Source organism: Malaclemys terrapin, chromosome 7 (assembly GCF_027887155.1).
Source record: "Malaclemys terrapin pileata isolate rMalTer1 chromosome 7, rMalTer1.hap1, whole genome shotgun sequence".
NCBI lineage: Eukaryota > Metazoa > Chordata > Testudines > Emydidae > Malaclemys > Malaclemys terrapin.
In genome coordinates, this window is record NC_071511.1 from 22,071,120 (window position 1) to 22,084,910 (window position 13,791).

At 52.5% G+C, this 13,791-nt stretch overlaps 1 protein-coding gene across 3 annotated transcripts in view; it reads right to left on the reverse strand.

Annotated features, from left to right (window-relative positions):
- The window catches only part of PLXNA1 (plexin A1), a 324,181-nt gene that overhangs the window by 127,561 nt on the left and 182,829 nt on the right, over positions 1–13,791 (reverse strand). For all 3 annotated transcript variants that reach the window (XM_054034036.1, XM_054034037.1, XM_054034035.1), the window contains exons 5-8: positions 10,920–11,020; positions 6,777–6,900; positions 3,758–3,911; positions 2,119–2,218 (exon numbers count right to left, since the gene is read on the reverse strand). In XM_054034036.1, the coding sequence (XP_053890011.1) occupies positions 2,119–2,218; positions 3,758–3,911; positions 6,777–6,900; positions 10,920–11,020 (479 nt within the window). The remainder of the gene's footprint in view (positions 1–2,118; positions 2,219–3,757; positions 3,912–6,776; positions 6,901–10,919; positions 11,021–13,791) is intronic.

A 13,791-nucleotide genomic window follows, 5' to 3' on the forward strand; every position in this document is an offset into this window, starting at 1 on the left:
AAATCAGGCAGGGATTTTTGTTATGGGTTTTTATTTCTACGTCATGCCCATAAAATAAAATGCCACTTCGCTCAGCATCTCTCCCCTCTAGACCAAGACGATGGGCCCCCAATCTGGCCATGGTTGATGCCACTTGTAGTTAAAAGTCTTGTTTCTTTTACTGGTTTATTTTTTTAAAATCACACCTGATTTTTAAATTTGCAAAATAATGTCATGCAACTTTCCCCAGCCCAAACTGATCTCACATTATTAAAATCTCACGACATGAAGGGAGACAGAGCTCTTCTCTGGGGTCAAGGTGAGAGAGAAAGTCCAGTTTTAAAACTCTCTTTCCCCCTCGCTCTGCAAAGGAGAAAAGATCTGCTCTCTGAAGAAGCGGCAGGTAGTACCAAATTGCCAGAGGTGGGACCGGCCTCACCTCCCCAACACAAAATACCTGGAGGGAACATTCCTGTCTGTACATCACAGCCTCGACTATCCACCTCACAGTCCTGACTGCTCTGTTCTGATGCCCAGCCTTTATGCCCCAGAGGCCCTTCCCAATTCCGCTTGGATCCAGACATCTCCCTGGCAGATAGGTACAGATAGGCGTATTCAGGCTCTCCTGTTCACCAGCCGCCCCAGATGCTGAAGCCTGAATATTCACTGCAGGTTTCCAGGCAGCATTCTGGGACTCCCGCATCTCAACTGCGTTTTCCCTGATCAAAGTTGAAAACTCAGCTTGTTTGATGAATTGTCTTTGAAGAGGCTTTTTGTAGCAGAGCTCCAGGCTGCCCCTCTGATTTGGAGCTAAACTCTTCTGCAGGAAACTTTCCAACACACATTGCCAGACATTCACTCTGCTGGAATCACTGATCACCCTGTCTCTTGAATACAGGGTTTCTGGCAGAACAGAACCACTCACATTCTTGAGCTCTGAATTTTTTGCCCAAATACACCCCAGATTCTTCTCTAACTGAAGTTTGCATTCTACACTTATTGCCATACTATCTAAGCATGGGGTATATCACCCATCAGTGCATATCCCAATAGTCCACATATCCCACCCCATATTTTATCACAAGCCTGGCTCAAAGACCTCGTAGATCCACATTTAAAGAAGGTTCCAAAGAGTCTGGATAGAAACCTAATCCACGGCTACTTCCACTTAGACAACTCCTGGGCAAACGCCCCACCATACGCAGGATGTTCCATGCAGCCTCGCAGGAACCTCCCAACCTGCCAGCCAACAGCCCTAGGAAACCGTCGGATTTCATGAGTTCTGCATAGCCAAGTCATTCCTGCCCTGCATGTTAACTGTTCGGAGGAGTAACAAGATGCTCAGCTCCTAAAAGAGGAGGTTGAGTCACAGGAATGGCTAAGGAGTCTGCATTCTGGTGAGTATCCAACTCGTTCCTGTTTCTTCCAAAGCTTTCCAAAAAGAAAATCCTAGTTTTCAAATGAGCTTCTGCTCTGAGCAGCGACTGTAGAAAAGAGGCACTGTAGGGCTCCATGTTTATTGTCTCACGCCTGCTTCCAGGTCCAAGCGCTTCGTTTACAAGTAAAGAAACTGGCCGGGTGCGGGGGGCTATCTAACTGCCAGTCCTGCAAACCCAGCGTAGACTCAGAATGTCACACTTGTGGGCTCTTCCCTTCCTGGTTCTGCAGGCCAAGTTACACCTTCACAGACACCCTATTGTCTTGAGTGCCACCTGAGCAGCACGATGACCTTCCATGAGATTGCACAGGTATGTCTGACTGGAAGTTTGCAAACAGTTCTGTTGGAGAAGCAGCAGGAATGGACTCCCACTCCCGCTCTCTTAGCTGCACAACAAGGATGAGATGGATTTATAAAGCATTACTGTTTAGAGGTTTCCCCTGATCTCAAGGGCCTTGACCCAGTCCTTGCCCCCTCATTACACCAAACTTAAGGGGAAGACCAGATGGCTTAGATTGCCAACAATCCTACCCCAAATCCCAGTGAGCCATAGCACACAGCTAGCACCCTCTGGGCCTGTCTACACACGTTTCTTAGGTGCATAGCTGGCATCTCTCCCTGCCTGCTTCTGCCTGTCTCCGTCTCTCATGCCCTACTCTGACCCCTCCCCAGAACGCACTCACGCAGCCCAGGTCACTTACGACTGATGGACGCTGCAGTTGTAGAAAATGAAATCCACAGCAGCAAACTTCTTCCCAGTCTCCTTGGACTTCAAGTAGAGCTTCACCACCCGCTTGTCGCCTGCAAGAGAACAAGGTGCATGCACTGTTCAGAGAGGGGCCATGGGCACAAAGGACACGGATCAGAGAGAGGCCTATGGAACGGAGCACGTGGCTCAGCAGCGAGCGAGCGTGTGGGGGTTGCCTGAGGCGCGAAATAACCCCAAATAGCGAACAAAATCACCCAGTTACTGAGATAAAAAGGAAGGGTTCTCCTTCAGAAAGCCTCCTGATTGGCTGGCAGGGCTCAGAGGACAGTACCCCTCCAGCTTCCTGCTCTGTGTGGTGCTGGCAGCTGGAGGGGGGGATCGGAGGCGCACATGCCCTGGGTTGTGTTATGGTAGCAGCAGGGTGTGGGGCTGAGGAGGGCCCCCAAACCAGATACTGGAACAGTCTAGGCCAGCAAAAGAGTCTGGTGGAGTCTGCTGCAAAATCAGCCTGTTTGGAGAATGCTCCAGTGCTAAGGAATGAGGTGCCACAGAGCCCTGTAGGGTACTGCAATGCTAGACTGACAGTCAGGCACTCGGGCCCTCTACAGGCAGCTGTGCCCAAGAAGCGGGAGAGGGTGAGGGCAGAACACAATGAAGCATCTACCCCCTCCTTAGCTAAGTCTCCCCTCTCTTACCCACACAGCGTATGAACCAGCGCCTCCAGGAGCCGAGTTCTTGGCGGATTCCCCTGAGTGCCACTATACAGGGACAGCCTCTCTGTGTAACAGGTCACTACACCATTTGGCCCAGAAGGAGGAGTGGCTGGGCCAAATCTGACTAGCGTTGTGACCCCTTGCCCCAAGTCACCGTGCCACTCACTGAAATTTGGCCTGCTCCCCCCCCGGCCCTCCCCAGCAGTGCCACTGGAATGTGCCCCTGACTCTATCCCTGAGACAAATGGCTGCTCAGTTACATGCACATTCAAATGCGCAGAGAACAGAAACAGTCTCTCCCACTGCTGCACGTCCAGCACCACAGCATCAGCACTGTTGGACACAGAAACGACCTGCTAGCTCACCCAGCCATCTCCTCAGGGCCAACGCAGGACTGATCCTGACAGGGCATTCCCTCATGTCTGGTCCAGGCCAGCTTTAAATGCCCCAAATGATAGGGCCTCTGCACTGCTCTCCTGGGGAGACTACAGCACTGCTAATTTCACCCACGGAGCAGGGATGGTGTGTGTGTGTGGCAATAGGGCGTGTCTGAATGTCCACACCCTGACCACATGTGTATTGACACACTTTACCCCTCTCCTCTATCTGGAGAGGGAGAGGGGGGCTGTCACACACATTTAAGCTATAGATAGCAAGAAAGAGGCAGGGCTTTTAATGTAAGTTTAAAATATACAGCTGGGGATGGCTGAACAGCCGGCAAACTATTCCAGACATTCATGCCTCCTCGCTGGCTTCAAGGTCTACATCACTATGGTAAGTGCGGAACTAAGTCATAAGGGGAAAGCCGATGGCCAGCCCAGTTCCTATCTGCATGTGGCTTCCATGAGAAAGTCCTGCAAGGTATGTCAGGCAGCCATTCTAAAGGTGACATGGACCAAGTGTGGTTCCTAAACTCACCCCTGCCCCTGGTGATGGGGATCACATCCTTTGCAGATGGAGAGCTACAGTAGATCCTCCCGTCTTCAATGCGGCTCTCGGACTCCGTGAAATCTTCAAAGGAGCAGTTTACCCCGGCGGAGAGATCGGGGACATTCCAGGCCTGCAGAACCAGCTGGGGAAAGGAGGAAGAACTATCACACAGAGAATCAGCTAACAAGAGGAACTTGTTACTGATCAACCGGACCAAGCTCAGCCAACAGGCCAGGCCAGGAACAGTACCCACATGCTCCCTGAAATCCAGCAGGGGAGCCCGGCCCCGAGTGCGGAAGCAAGCGCTCGCTCATTCCTGAAAATTCCGGGGGCAAGGAAGGAGGTAAGATTCAGAGAGTGCAAGGCCAGAAGGGACCATTAGATCATCTAGTCTGACTTCCTGCATAGAATCATAGAAGATTAGGGTTAGAAGAGACCTCAGGAGGTCATCTAGTCCAACCCCCTGCTCAAAGCAGGACCAACCCCAACTAAATCATCCCAGCCAGCGGCGGCTCCAGGCATCAGCGCTCCAAGCGCATGCCTGGGGCGGCAACCCTCGGGGGGCACCCTGCCGGTCCCTGCGAGGGCAGCAGTCAGGCAGCCTTCGGCGGCATGCCTGCGGGAGGTCCCCAGTCCCACAGATTTGGCGGCATGCCTGCGAGGGGTCCGCCGGTTCCGCAGATTCGGTGGCAATTCAGCGGCGGGTACGCCGAAGCCGTGGGACCGGAGACCTCCCGCAGGCATGCCGCCAAAGGCAGCCTGCCTGCCATGCTTGGGGCGGCAAAAAAACTAGATCCGCCCCTGATCCCAGCCAAGGCTTTGTCAAGCCGGGCCTTAAAAACCTCTAAGGATGGAGATTCCATCACCTCCCTAGGTAACCCATTCCAGTGCTTCACCCCCCTCCTAGTGAAATAGTGTTTCCTAATATCCAACCTAGACCTCCCCCACTGCAACTTGAGACCATTGCTCCTTGTTCTGTCATCTGCCACCATTGAGAACAGCCGAGCTCCATCCTCTTTGGAATCCCCCTTCAGGTAGTTGAAGGCTGCTATCAAATCCCCCCCTCAATGGTCTGCATAGCGCAGACCATTGCATTTCATCAAGGTACCCCTGCACTGAGTCCAATAACTTATGTTTAGCTAAAGCACTTCTTACAAAAAGGCATTCAGTCCTGATCTGCAGAAGTCAGGAGATGGAGAATCCACCACTTCCCTTGAGCATCTATTCCAATTGTTAATCACCCTCACTGTTAGAAATGTATGCCTGAGTCCTAATTTAAATTTATCTGGCTTTCACTGAAGCCATTGGTTGTTCTCATGCCTTTCTCCGCTAGATTAAAGAGCCTTTTAGTACCTGTTATTTTCTCCCCGTGAAGGTACTTAGACACCATAATCAAGTCAACCCTCCAACTTCTTTTTGATGAGATAAACAGACTGAGCTCTAAGTCTCTCTCTCAATAAGGCATTCTCTCCAGCCCTCAAATATTTTTATGCCTCTTTTTCTGCACCCGCTCCAATTTTTCAACTTCCTTTTAAAATGTGGACCCCAGAACTGCATGAAGTATTCCAGTATTGGTCTCTCCTATGCCGTATACAGAAGTGAAATCACCGCCCTTCCCCTGCCCACTACTCTCCTGTTCATATACCCAAGGACTGCATTAGCCTCTTCTGCCACAGAATCACTCTGGGCACTTGTGTGGAGTTGCCTGTCCACTCTGACCGCTAACTCCCTTTCGGAATCCCCCATTCTGTAGGAAGAGCCTACACTCCTTAGTCCAAGATGCACAGCTCTGTATCTGGCTATATTAAAATGCAGTCTGTTTGAATGAGTCCAGCTTACCAAGTGATGCAGATCGCTCGGTCTGACTGCCCTGGCCTCACCATTAACCACTCTGTCAATCTGCATGTTCTCCATACAGTGTACCAGCAGTGATTTTGTATTGACTTCCAGATCACTAATGAAAATACTGAATAGCGTTGAGTCTCTCCCTGCAGAACCCCACTAGAAACAACCCCATTTGATGGTGAGTCCACATTGACAACTACTTTTTGAGATCTGTTGGTTAGCTGTCCTTAGTCCATTTGCATGTGCTTTATTGGTACTGTATAGTGCTAATTTTTAATCACAATGTTGTGTGTTACTAAATCAAATGCCTTACCAAATCTAAGTATATTACATCTACACAGCTACCATTGTCAACCAAACATGCAATCTCATCAAAGACTGGATTCAAATTTGTTTCACAAGACCTATTTTCCATAAAACGATGTTGACCAGCATTAATTATATTCCTATCCTTTCATTCTTTATCAGTTGAATCCCATATCAGTTTTTCCATTATTTTGCCCAGGACTGATGTCAAGCTAAGCAGCCTGTAGTGAAGCAGGTCATCGCAATAGCCCTTTCTGGTGTGCCTTTTTGAATACTGGCGCATGAGCATTCCTTCAGTCTTCTGGAATTTCCCCCTATATAACAGAGATTTATTAAACTCTAACATCAGTGAGCCAGAGATCTCCTTAGCCAGCTCTTAGGTGCTAGTTAACTGGGTCTGCCGATTTAAAAATGCTTATCCCTAGTAGATGCTATTTAACAGCCTCATTAGTTACTAATGGACTGGAAAGTACTTCATCAACCTCATGTGATACGAGTACATTATCCTGCTTCTTTCCAAATACAGAACAGAACGATTTATTGAACAGTTCTGCCTTTTCTGCATCATTATTAACAATTTTACTATCTCCAGGATTTCTTTTGTTCCTGATATACTTAAAGAAATCCTTATTAGCCCTAGTCCTGCCAGGAATGGATTTTACCCTGTCTTTAGCTTCCCTTATCAATTTTCTGGATTTCAGAACTTGTAATTTATAATCAATCACTATCTATTTACCATTTTTTCTATTTGTTTGATACTGCATTTTTATTTCAAATTGTTGCCTTCACTTTGCCACAGCACCAAAATGAAGCTAGCACGGGTGACACTTATACATCCCCATGCTGAGCAGCTTACCGAGACCTCAGACATGGTGACCGATATGTTCTTGGGCTGGACGGTGAGCTGGACGCACTGGCGCAGGTCTGAGGCAAAGCGCTGAGGTTCATCAGCCCGCTCACATCGGTCCTTCCGCGAGCAGCTGCAGAGGAATAAAACAGCCACAGTGAGGACAAGGCGAATCCCCCGAGCTCAGAGCTAAGCACCACCCAAACCTGTGGGAGGGCCAGTCACGGGGAGTTACTGTGACACTGAGGTTTACACAGAGCTCAGAGGCTGGCCAAGACTAGAGGACCCACATGCTGCAAACTCACAGGTCAGAGCTTTACCAGGGTGGGATGGAGAATGGACATCACATTACAGACAGGCTCAGGAGCCCCCCTAAATCCCTGAACAACTACAGCCAATCCCAGAGCAGGTGTTTGGACAGGATGTATCACACCCACCGGGCAGCACCCACGGCTACTCTAGTCCTGGGTCCCTCCCACCGCTCTCTTCCAAGGCACCCCAACCAGCTACTCCAGCCTACGTACGCCACCCCAGCGGTGCAGCATGCCCTGGATAGTCTAACCCTCTCCCCCAGCTCTTCTAATGGTGCTCTCGTCTAATCGTGTGGTGGCCTGAGAAATTATTTTCCACTTGTACCCTAAACCCTGCTATGGACTCAGGTCTTCAGAGGATAGTGCACGAACTTACTTCCTCCCCTTGCACCAGTATCAACCAGCTCCCCCAGAACATGCTGAAGTTCCCCCCATCTTTCCTCTACGCTCTAAGTGCTTCTTTCCCCCCCAGTACATCACCAGATCTCTCAGAAAGCAGCTCTGGAATTACCAGCCCTCATGGCATGGGGGCCATTTCCCCACTCTGCAGCCCCTTCAAGACGCACTGCTTCCCCTTAATGAGTTCAAAGAACTTCCCTTTGCTTTCCCTCCCTTTATCTGCAACAGCATTATTCCATTATGGGAAAAGTTTAATTAAATGGAGGGGGGGGGGGGAAGAGATGCCTGGACGCATTTCAAGATCCTGGCCGTAATCTGGGTGATTTATCCCGAGCAGATGCCAGTGCCACACCGTACCTTGGAGACCCCGAAATACGCTCCATCCCATCCACCTCCCAGCCCCCCAGCTCTCCGAGGGATCATGGCGGGAGACAGCAGCTCAGGGTTTAATTAAACACTCTGCATGGCTAGAGAGGCAGAGCTTTGGCAGGGAGAGACACGCTTCCAAGGTGATTTTCAATTCCAACCCCCAAAAGAAAATCCCCAACTTTGTGTTGGTTTTTCTATCTTTCATGCCACTTTCCCATCCCTCCAGCACATGGAGTTGAGCTCTGGAAGCCTGGCTGCCAGGTTAAAGGCCTTCCCACCCAGCTGTCCAGAGCAAATTACAGCCCATTAGCACCGCCCCCTCCCCACAGTAAGTGCGGATGAGGGATGATTCCCTGCCTGTGATTTGCCTCTGAAACACTATGACTTCGATTCCTGTCAGACACAGGTGGGGAGGGAGGGCAGAGTTAGGGGCCTCTGTGGTTTAGCCTCTCCGCCTATCCAGGCAGCTGTGCCGGCATCACTGCTAACCACAGGTATCTGTGGCTGACCACATGTGCACCACAGCAGGATGTGCCGCTGCTGGGGGAGCTATTGCCCGGCTCATTGGGTCTGACCTGAAATCTACCCTGGGGATAGAGAGAGCGGCATCAGTTTTTGCCCCTTGGACGGCATGAGGCCCAGCGAGTCTGGAAAAGGAAGGTCCGGGTGAGGCCCCCAGCCAGGAGTTCACTGGCTCCATCCGGCAGAAATTCCCTCGGACTGCCCCACATCCCATGTTTGGGTCTCTCCTCCCCGATTTCCCTCTGTTTCTTGCCTACCCCCTCCTCCCCACAGGGCCACTACAGCTTGACTGGAAGCTTGAGGGAATAGCTCACCACGCTATGGCTCAGGTGTGTAATGCCTCAGCTCCCCTCACAGCCACTGGGACAAATCCCAACAGGCTCAGCTCAGCCTTTTGCCCTTCAGAGCCAATCAACTTGGTTCCATGCAGGTTACTGCATGTGGGTCCTTCAGAGTGGAGACACTGAGCTCCTGCCTGCTCCGCATGGACATCAAAGATCCCATGGCACACTGAGAAAGACGGCTTTGTCCACTGGGCATTGACTGCTGCCCTCCACGCCTGAGGTGCTGCATTTTGGCTGCGCTGTGCACACCAGGTGAGAGGCCCAACAGTGCAAAAGGCAGGAGACTATTCTACAGCGTCTCTCACCCGTTGTCTGCACTTTGTAGCCCACCTTCACTGATAAGGGTGCTGGCACACAATGGGGTCTTGGCTCTGTGCAAGTCTGACTGTGCCCGCTGCCTCTCCCCAAGCTGCACCATCACACGACGTTCAACAGCACAGCCAGCTGCCTTGGCCACCGACGCTGGCTTCGTGCTGCCAGCGGGGAGCTGAGGAACAGGGCCTCTGAGTGGTAAAGCTCCTGCTCTCCACAGGCCTCCTGAGTAGCAAAGAGGTTAGCTCCAGTACTTCCGGCCTAGATGGCATAGTGAAATCAGGCACATTTGCATGTGTGTGAGAGAAACTAGTGTAAACATCACAGCACGAAGAGATGGGCAGCTCCTATTAGCTCCCCGAGTCCGTCACCCACTACAGGCTTAGCCCCATTGTGCATTGCCTAGGAGCAGATGTTGCTGGAGGCAGCGTAGGAGACTGAGGCAAGGGTCAGTGTCAGGTCAAGCTCTCCCCACGCCCTCTGCCACCCGTGCTGCAGAGTGACTCCAAGGCTCCCAGTCCGTGACCGCTCTGCTGAGGCTGTTCACAAGGAGGGTACTTAGTGCCTGTCATGGTGGTAGCTTTGTGCTGTGGGCACCGGTCTGCTCAGGACTGGGCTGAGCCCCGGCAACTCATTTCACACCAGGCTCCGAACCACCATCGTCTGGTCACGAAGGGGAAAGTCACCACAGGGATGAAATGCCCTGGACTCCAAAGGGCTAATGGGACGATCCAGACTCCGACACTCCAGCACCCTGCATGCCCCAGCAGCTGCCAAGCCCAGAAGGGCTGGAGAACAGCTGAGCAAGGGCGGCAGGGGCGAGCTTCTCCATTGCCGTGTGGCCTGCATTAATGTGTGCTGCAGGGGGATGGAAAGCTCCTGCCCATCAGGGAGGGAAGCTTCATGTCTAATCCTTAGCCACCCGGCAGATCTGACACTCAGAATCCTCCGTGCACTAGATGGCTGGCGACTCGCAGTGGGCTGCCATCAATCACCCTCGCAGCACCACTTCATTCCAGGGGACTCAGCGCAGCCGGAGGAGCCAGCGAGAGACAGCACAAGCCAGGCGGACGGGCCCTTATCTCCCAGGCTGGTTTGCCACCAGCTGGAAACTGGCAGGGAACCAACCCCTCAGCCAATGCCTCTCTCTGAAGGGCTCTCATCTGCACCCACACACTCCACAGAGTCAGTGAGTGGCGACACCACCCACAGCGGAGGAAGCTGAGGGTCACACCCGCTGAGATGGGCTATTCTTCCTTTTGCTGGGGTTTGACCACAGCTGTAGGGGCTGAGCATGTACCACAGATCTCAGCAACAGCACCTTGAGAAGCCACCCAAGCAAGGCTAATTGGCCAGCATCTCTGGTGAGGATTCGAGAGGGAACAGTGGGGGACTGCAGGTCAGCACTGAGAGTCCCTGTGTGAGGGGCCCAGGACTGGAATGGGACGGGGGGAGGCTGGACAGTGCCCAGGACTAGGATAGTAAGACAGGTGAGGAGCAATGGGCACTGGCACAGCCCCTGCCTGTATTGCGCTTGGCTCTAGCAAGGCCTATCGTCAGTCCCTGTCGGCGCAGCAGACAGGCACCCAATCTGTTTAATGTGGAAGGCACTCAGATACCACGGTGATGGGCAGAGTACAAATCCATACAGGCAAAAGGCATGCAATAAAAATCCAACAGCATGCTCAGCTCCCAACGAAACAACGCTCTGTTATGCCGCGTTGGGGTGGGGATTCATGTCCTTCCTGGTCCTGGGAGACCCAGCGGAGCCCTGGCTAAGGGCTCAGGGGGAGGCAGTGAGTGTTTGTCCTGGGCAGCCCTGCAGGTGACCGGGCAGAGAGGGCAGCTGTGCAGGGCTGGGACACAGACACACAGCACGAGCCCGCCGTACTCACACGTTATGAAGGACACACCAGCCGCAGTGGGGGTCCTTGGAGCCTAGGCACAGCGCACAGCTCTTGTATTGTTCACAGCTCTCCACGGGCACTCGTGTCACCTGGGGGAGAGAAAGAGACGGGCAGATCGTGAACATGCCCATCAGAAAGCCCCAGGCCAGCCTGTTCCTACCCACCCACCTCTTGGGGAACCCCTCAACACACACCAGGAAAGGGGGCCAGGCTTGGCGGAGTGGGGGCAGCCTCGGGGGCAGATGGAACCAGTGCATGGAGAAAGTGAGGACAGAAGAGAATGGGAGAGATGCAGGGATCCTGCAGGATAGATGGAATGGGTAACTGGGGCGTGGGAGGGGAGTGGGACAGGGAGAGGAGGAAGGAGGCAGGAAAGAGTGACAGCGAGGGAGGGAGGAAGAGAAGGTGGGTCACACTATGATAGTGGCTCAGGCCCATGATTAAGGGAAGGCTGTAGGGTACACTCCCCTCATGGTGCCAGATCCCATGCCCAGTTAACTCCACACTGTGTTAAGAGCCCCACCTTTGGACATGAAGGGGTTAACAAAATATAGGGGCAAGCCCCAGGCTTCTTTCAAGCCCAGAGCTGAAGACCTGAGGTGCCCTGAGTGTTTCTTTGAGGCTAGGGATGAGAGCGGTGGGGCAGCAGGCAGAGACCCTTCTCCTGTGCTTTTATCTCATGCTGTGCTCCCCAGAGCCAGCTCAGTGCCTATGAATCCAGTGATGGGGCTAGGAGCCCAGTTTTCACCCCTGTACAAGCTATGGTGGCTGGGAGGACACAGAACCTCCCCCTCCCATCTGTGCAGCCATGGTGAGCACATGACGTGCGCAGGTGCCCTCGCTGACTCCACCGTACCCAGAGTCCCACAGCTTGGGGCACGCAGGCAGCATGGCACCTCGCAGTCCCCCACTCCTGCTATCCTGGGTGAAGGATGCCCTCGGAGTTCCCTGCCCATATGTGGGGGTGTCTGTTAGATAGTCAGCAACAGCGCATGGGGCCAGCTGCTGCACAGAGGTGGCTCTCCTAATAAAGGCCTAGAGGGCCTGTTAACACTACATCTTGCCTCATGACTTGAACCTAGGCTGGCAGTGTCTATACCTAGGGCAGGGCTTTCAGAGATAAGCAGCTAGATTTAGGATCAAGGGGCAACGTACAGACACCTGATTTTTACAAGTGCTGAGACCAGAGAGGCAAGTGTGCCCTCCCCTCAGTCTCAGGCAAAGAGCAGCAGGACCTGGGTGAGCATTTATTCGTGCTTAATGCCCCCAGGGAGCACTTCGGGGGTCAATGAGGTGAAATCTGGTCTCCAGGAATAGCAGTCCCACGAGCCCACTAGACCGCAGGTTATTTCAACCCTATAAATAGCTCCCTTCTTGTCCCTCAAGAAGCCCATATAAGCATGACCACAAACACCAATAGGGGGGCATCAGGGATGTATCCCAAGCATTGGGGCACATGGGCCCCAAATGCACAACCCTGGGAAAACTCTCATGCTGCCCCCTGCTTCAGGGAGCTGCAGACCTGGCTCCTTCCCAAGCCAGATGTCCCTGTCTTTCACTCTCCTTATTATCAAATCATAGAAATGTAGAGCTGGAAGCGAGCTCAAGAAGTCATCAAGTCCAACCCTCTGCATTGAGACAGGACCAAGTAAATCTAGACCATCCCTGACAGGTGTTTGTCCAACTTGTTCTCAAAAACCTCCAATGACAGGGATTCCACAACCTCCCTAGGACCTTTCTCCCTCCCCATCACTCCAGGGCAAAATCCTGAGGTTGGGACAACAGTTAGACCAGGTCTCCACTACAGACTTCTGTTGGCATCACTCAGTCAGTCAGGGGTGTGAAGAGGTGGGACCCCTGATGGGCAGAGGTCCTAGTGAAGATGCAGTTATACAGCCAAGCTGCACTTTCGCCCATATAGCTCGTTTTGCTCATGTGTGGGACTTTCGCTATAGTGGTACAAAATGCAACCTTGCTGGTATAGCTTCAGCTACACTAGCAGCACTTTGCTGCTACGGTACACTGATATCCCTATACCTGTACAGCACTCCTAGTGTAGCCATGGCCTTCCTTGCTGCGGCCATCAGTGATGTTCCAAAGAGCAGCAGCATTCCATAAGTAACAGCTGTGACAGGCTAACATGCTTACAGCCCCTGATGGACAACGGCCAGATGCCAACCATGCAGCTGCACGGAAGAGGGGAGATTTTAAAAGGAGCAGGGTCGGTAGGACATTCCCCCCTTACCAGCCTAACCTGGTCTTCAATGGCCTGTAGGTCACCTAGCGTGGTTGGAAAGAGCCCTACAACCTTCGACACCTAATGTACAGTCTCCTGTGGGGACCAGTCTGAGCTCCCCTGCAGGTAGCTAAGAAGGGGAAGAGAGGCTGGAAACTCCTGGACCAAGTGAGAACACCTCTACTTGCACCAGTGGGCCCCACACACTTAGCTCCTTAGGAAGCTCAATGGTGAGAGGGAGGGCAGGCAAGGCTGCTCTGTATCTGTTCCCAGCAGCCAATGGAACACCGAGTTCATTTCAGCCCAGAGGCAAAGGCACTAAGAAAAGCTACATTATTTTCATCAAGAATTATTGAACCTTGAGAGAGAAAAACAGCTCACGAGGGACCTAAGAGAGTCAATGTACCCAGCACAGACACAGCCTCTCTAGTGCTGTGTCCAACATTTCTCAAACATCTTGCAAAGACACGCCCCTCAACCTTGACCTTCAGTCCCCCATCACCCCACTATCCCAGCCCTGCCCTCCTCCTACAGCCCTGCCAATCCCCCTCCACTCTGACCCACAGCTCCTACACAACTCTACAGACACCCCTTAATCCTGACCAGCAGCCCAACACTGCTATT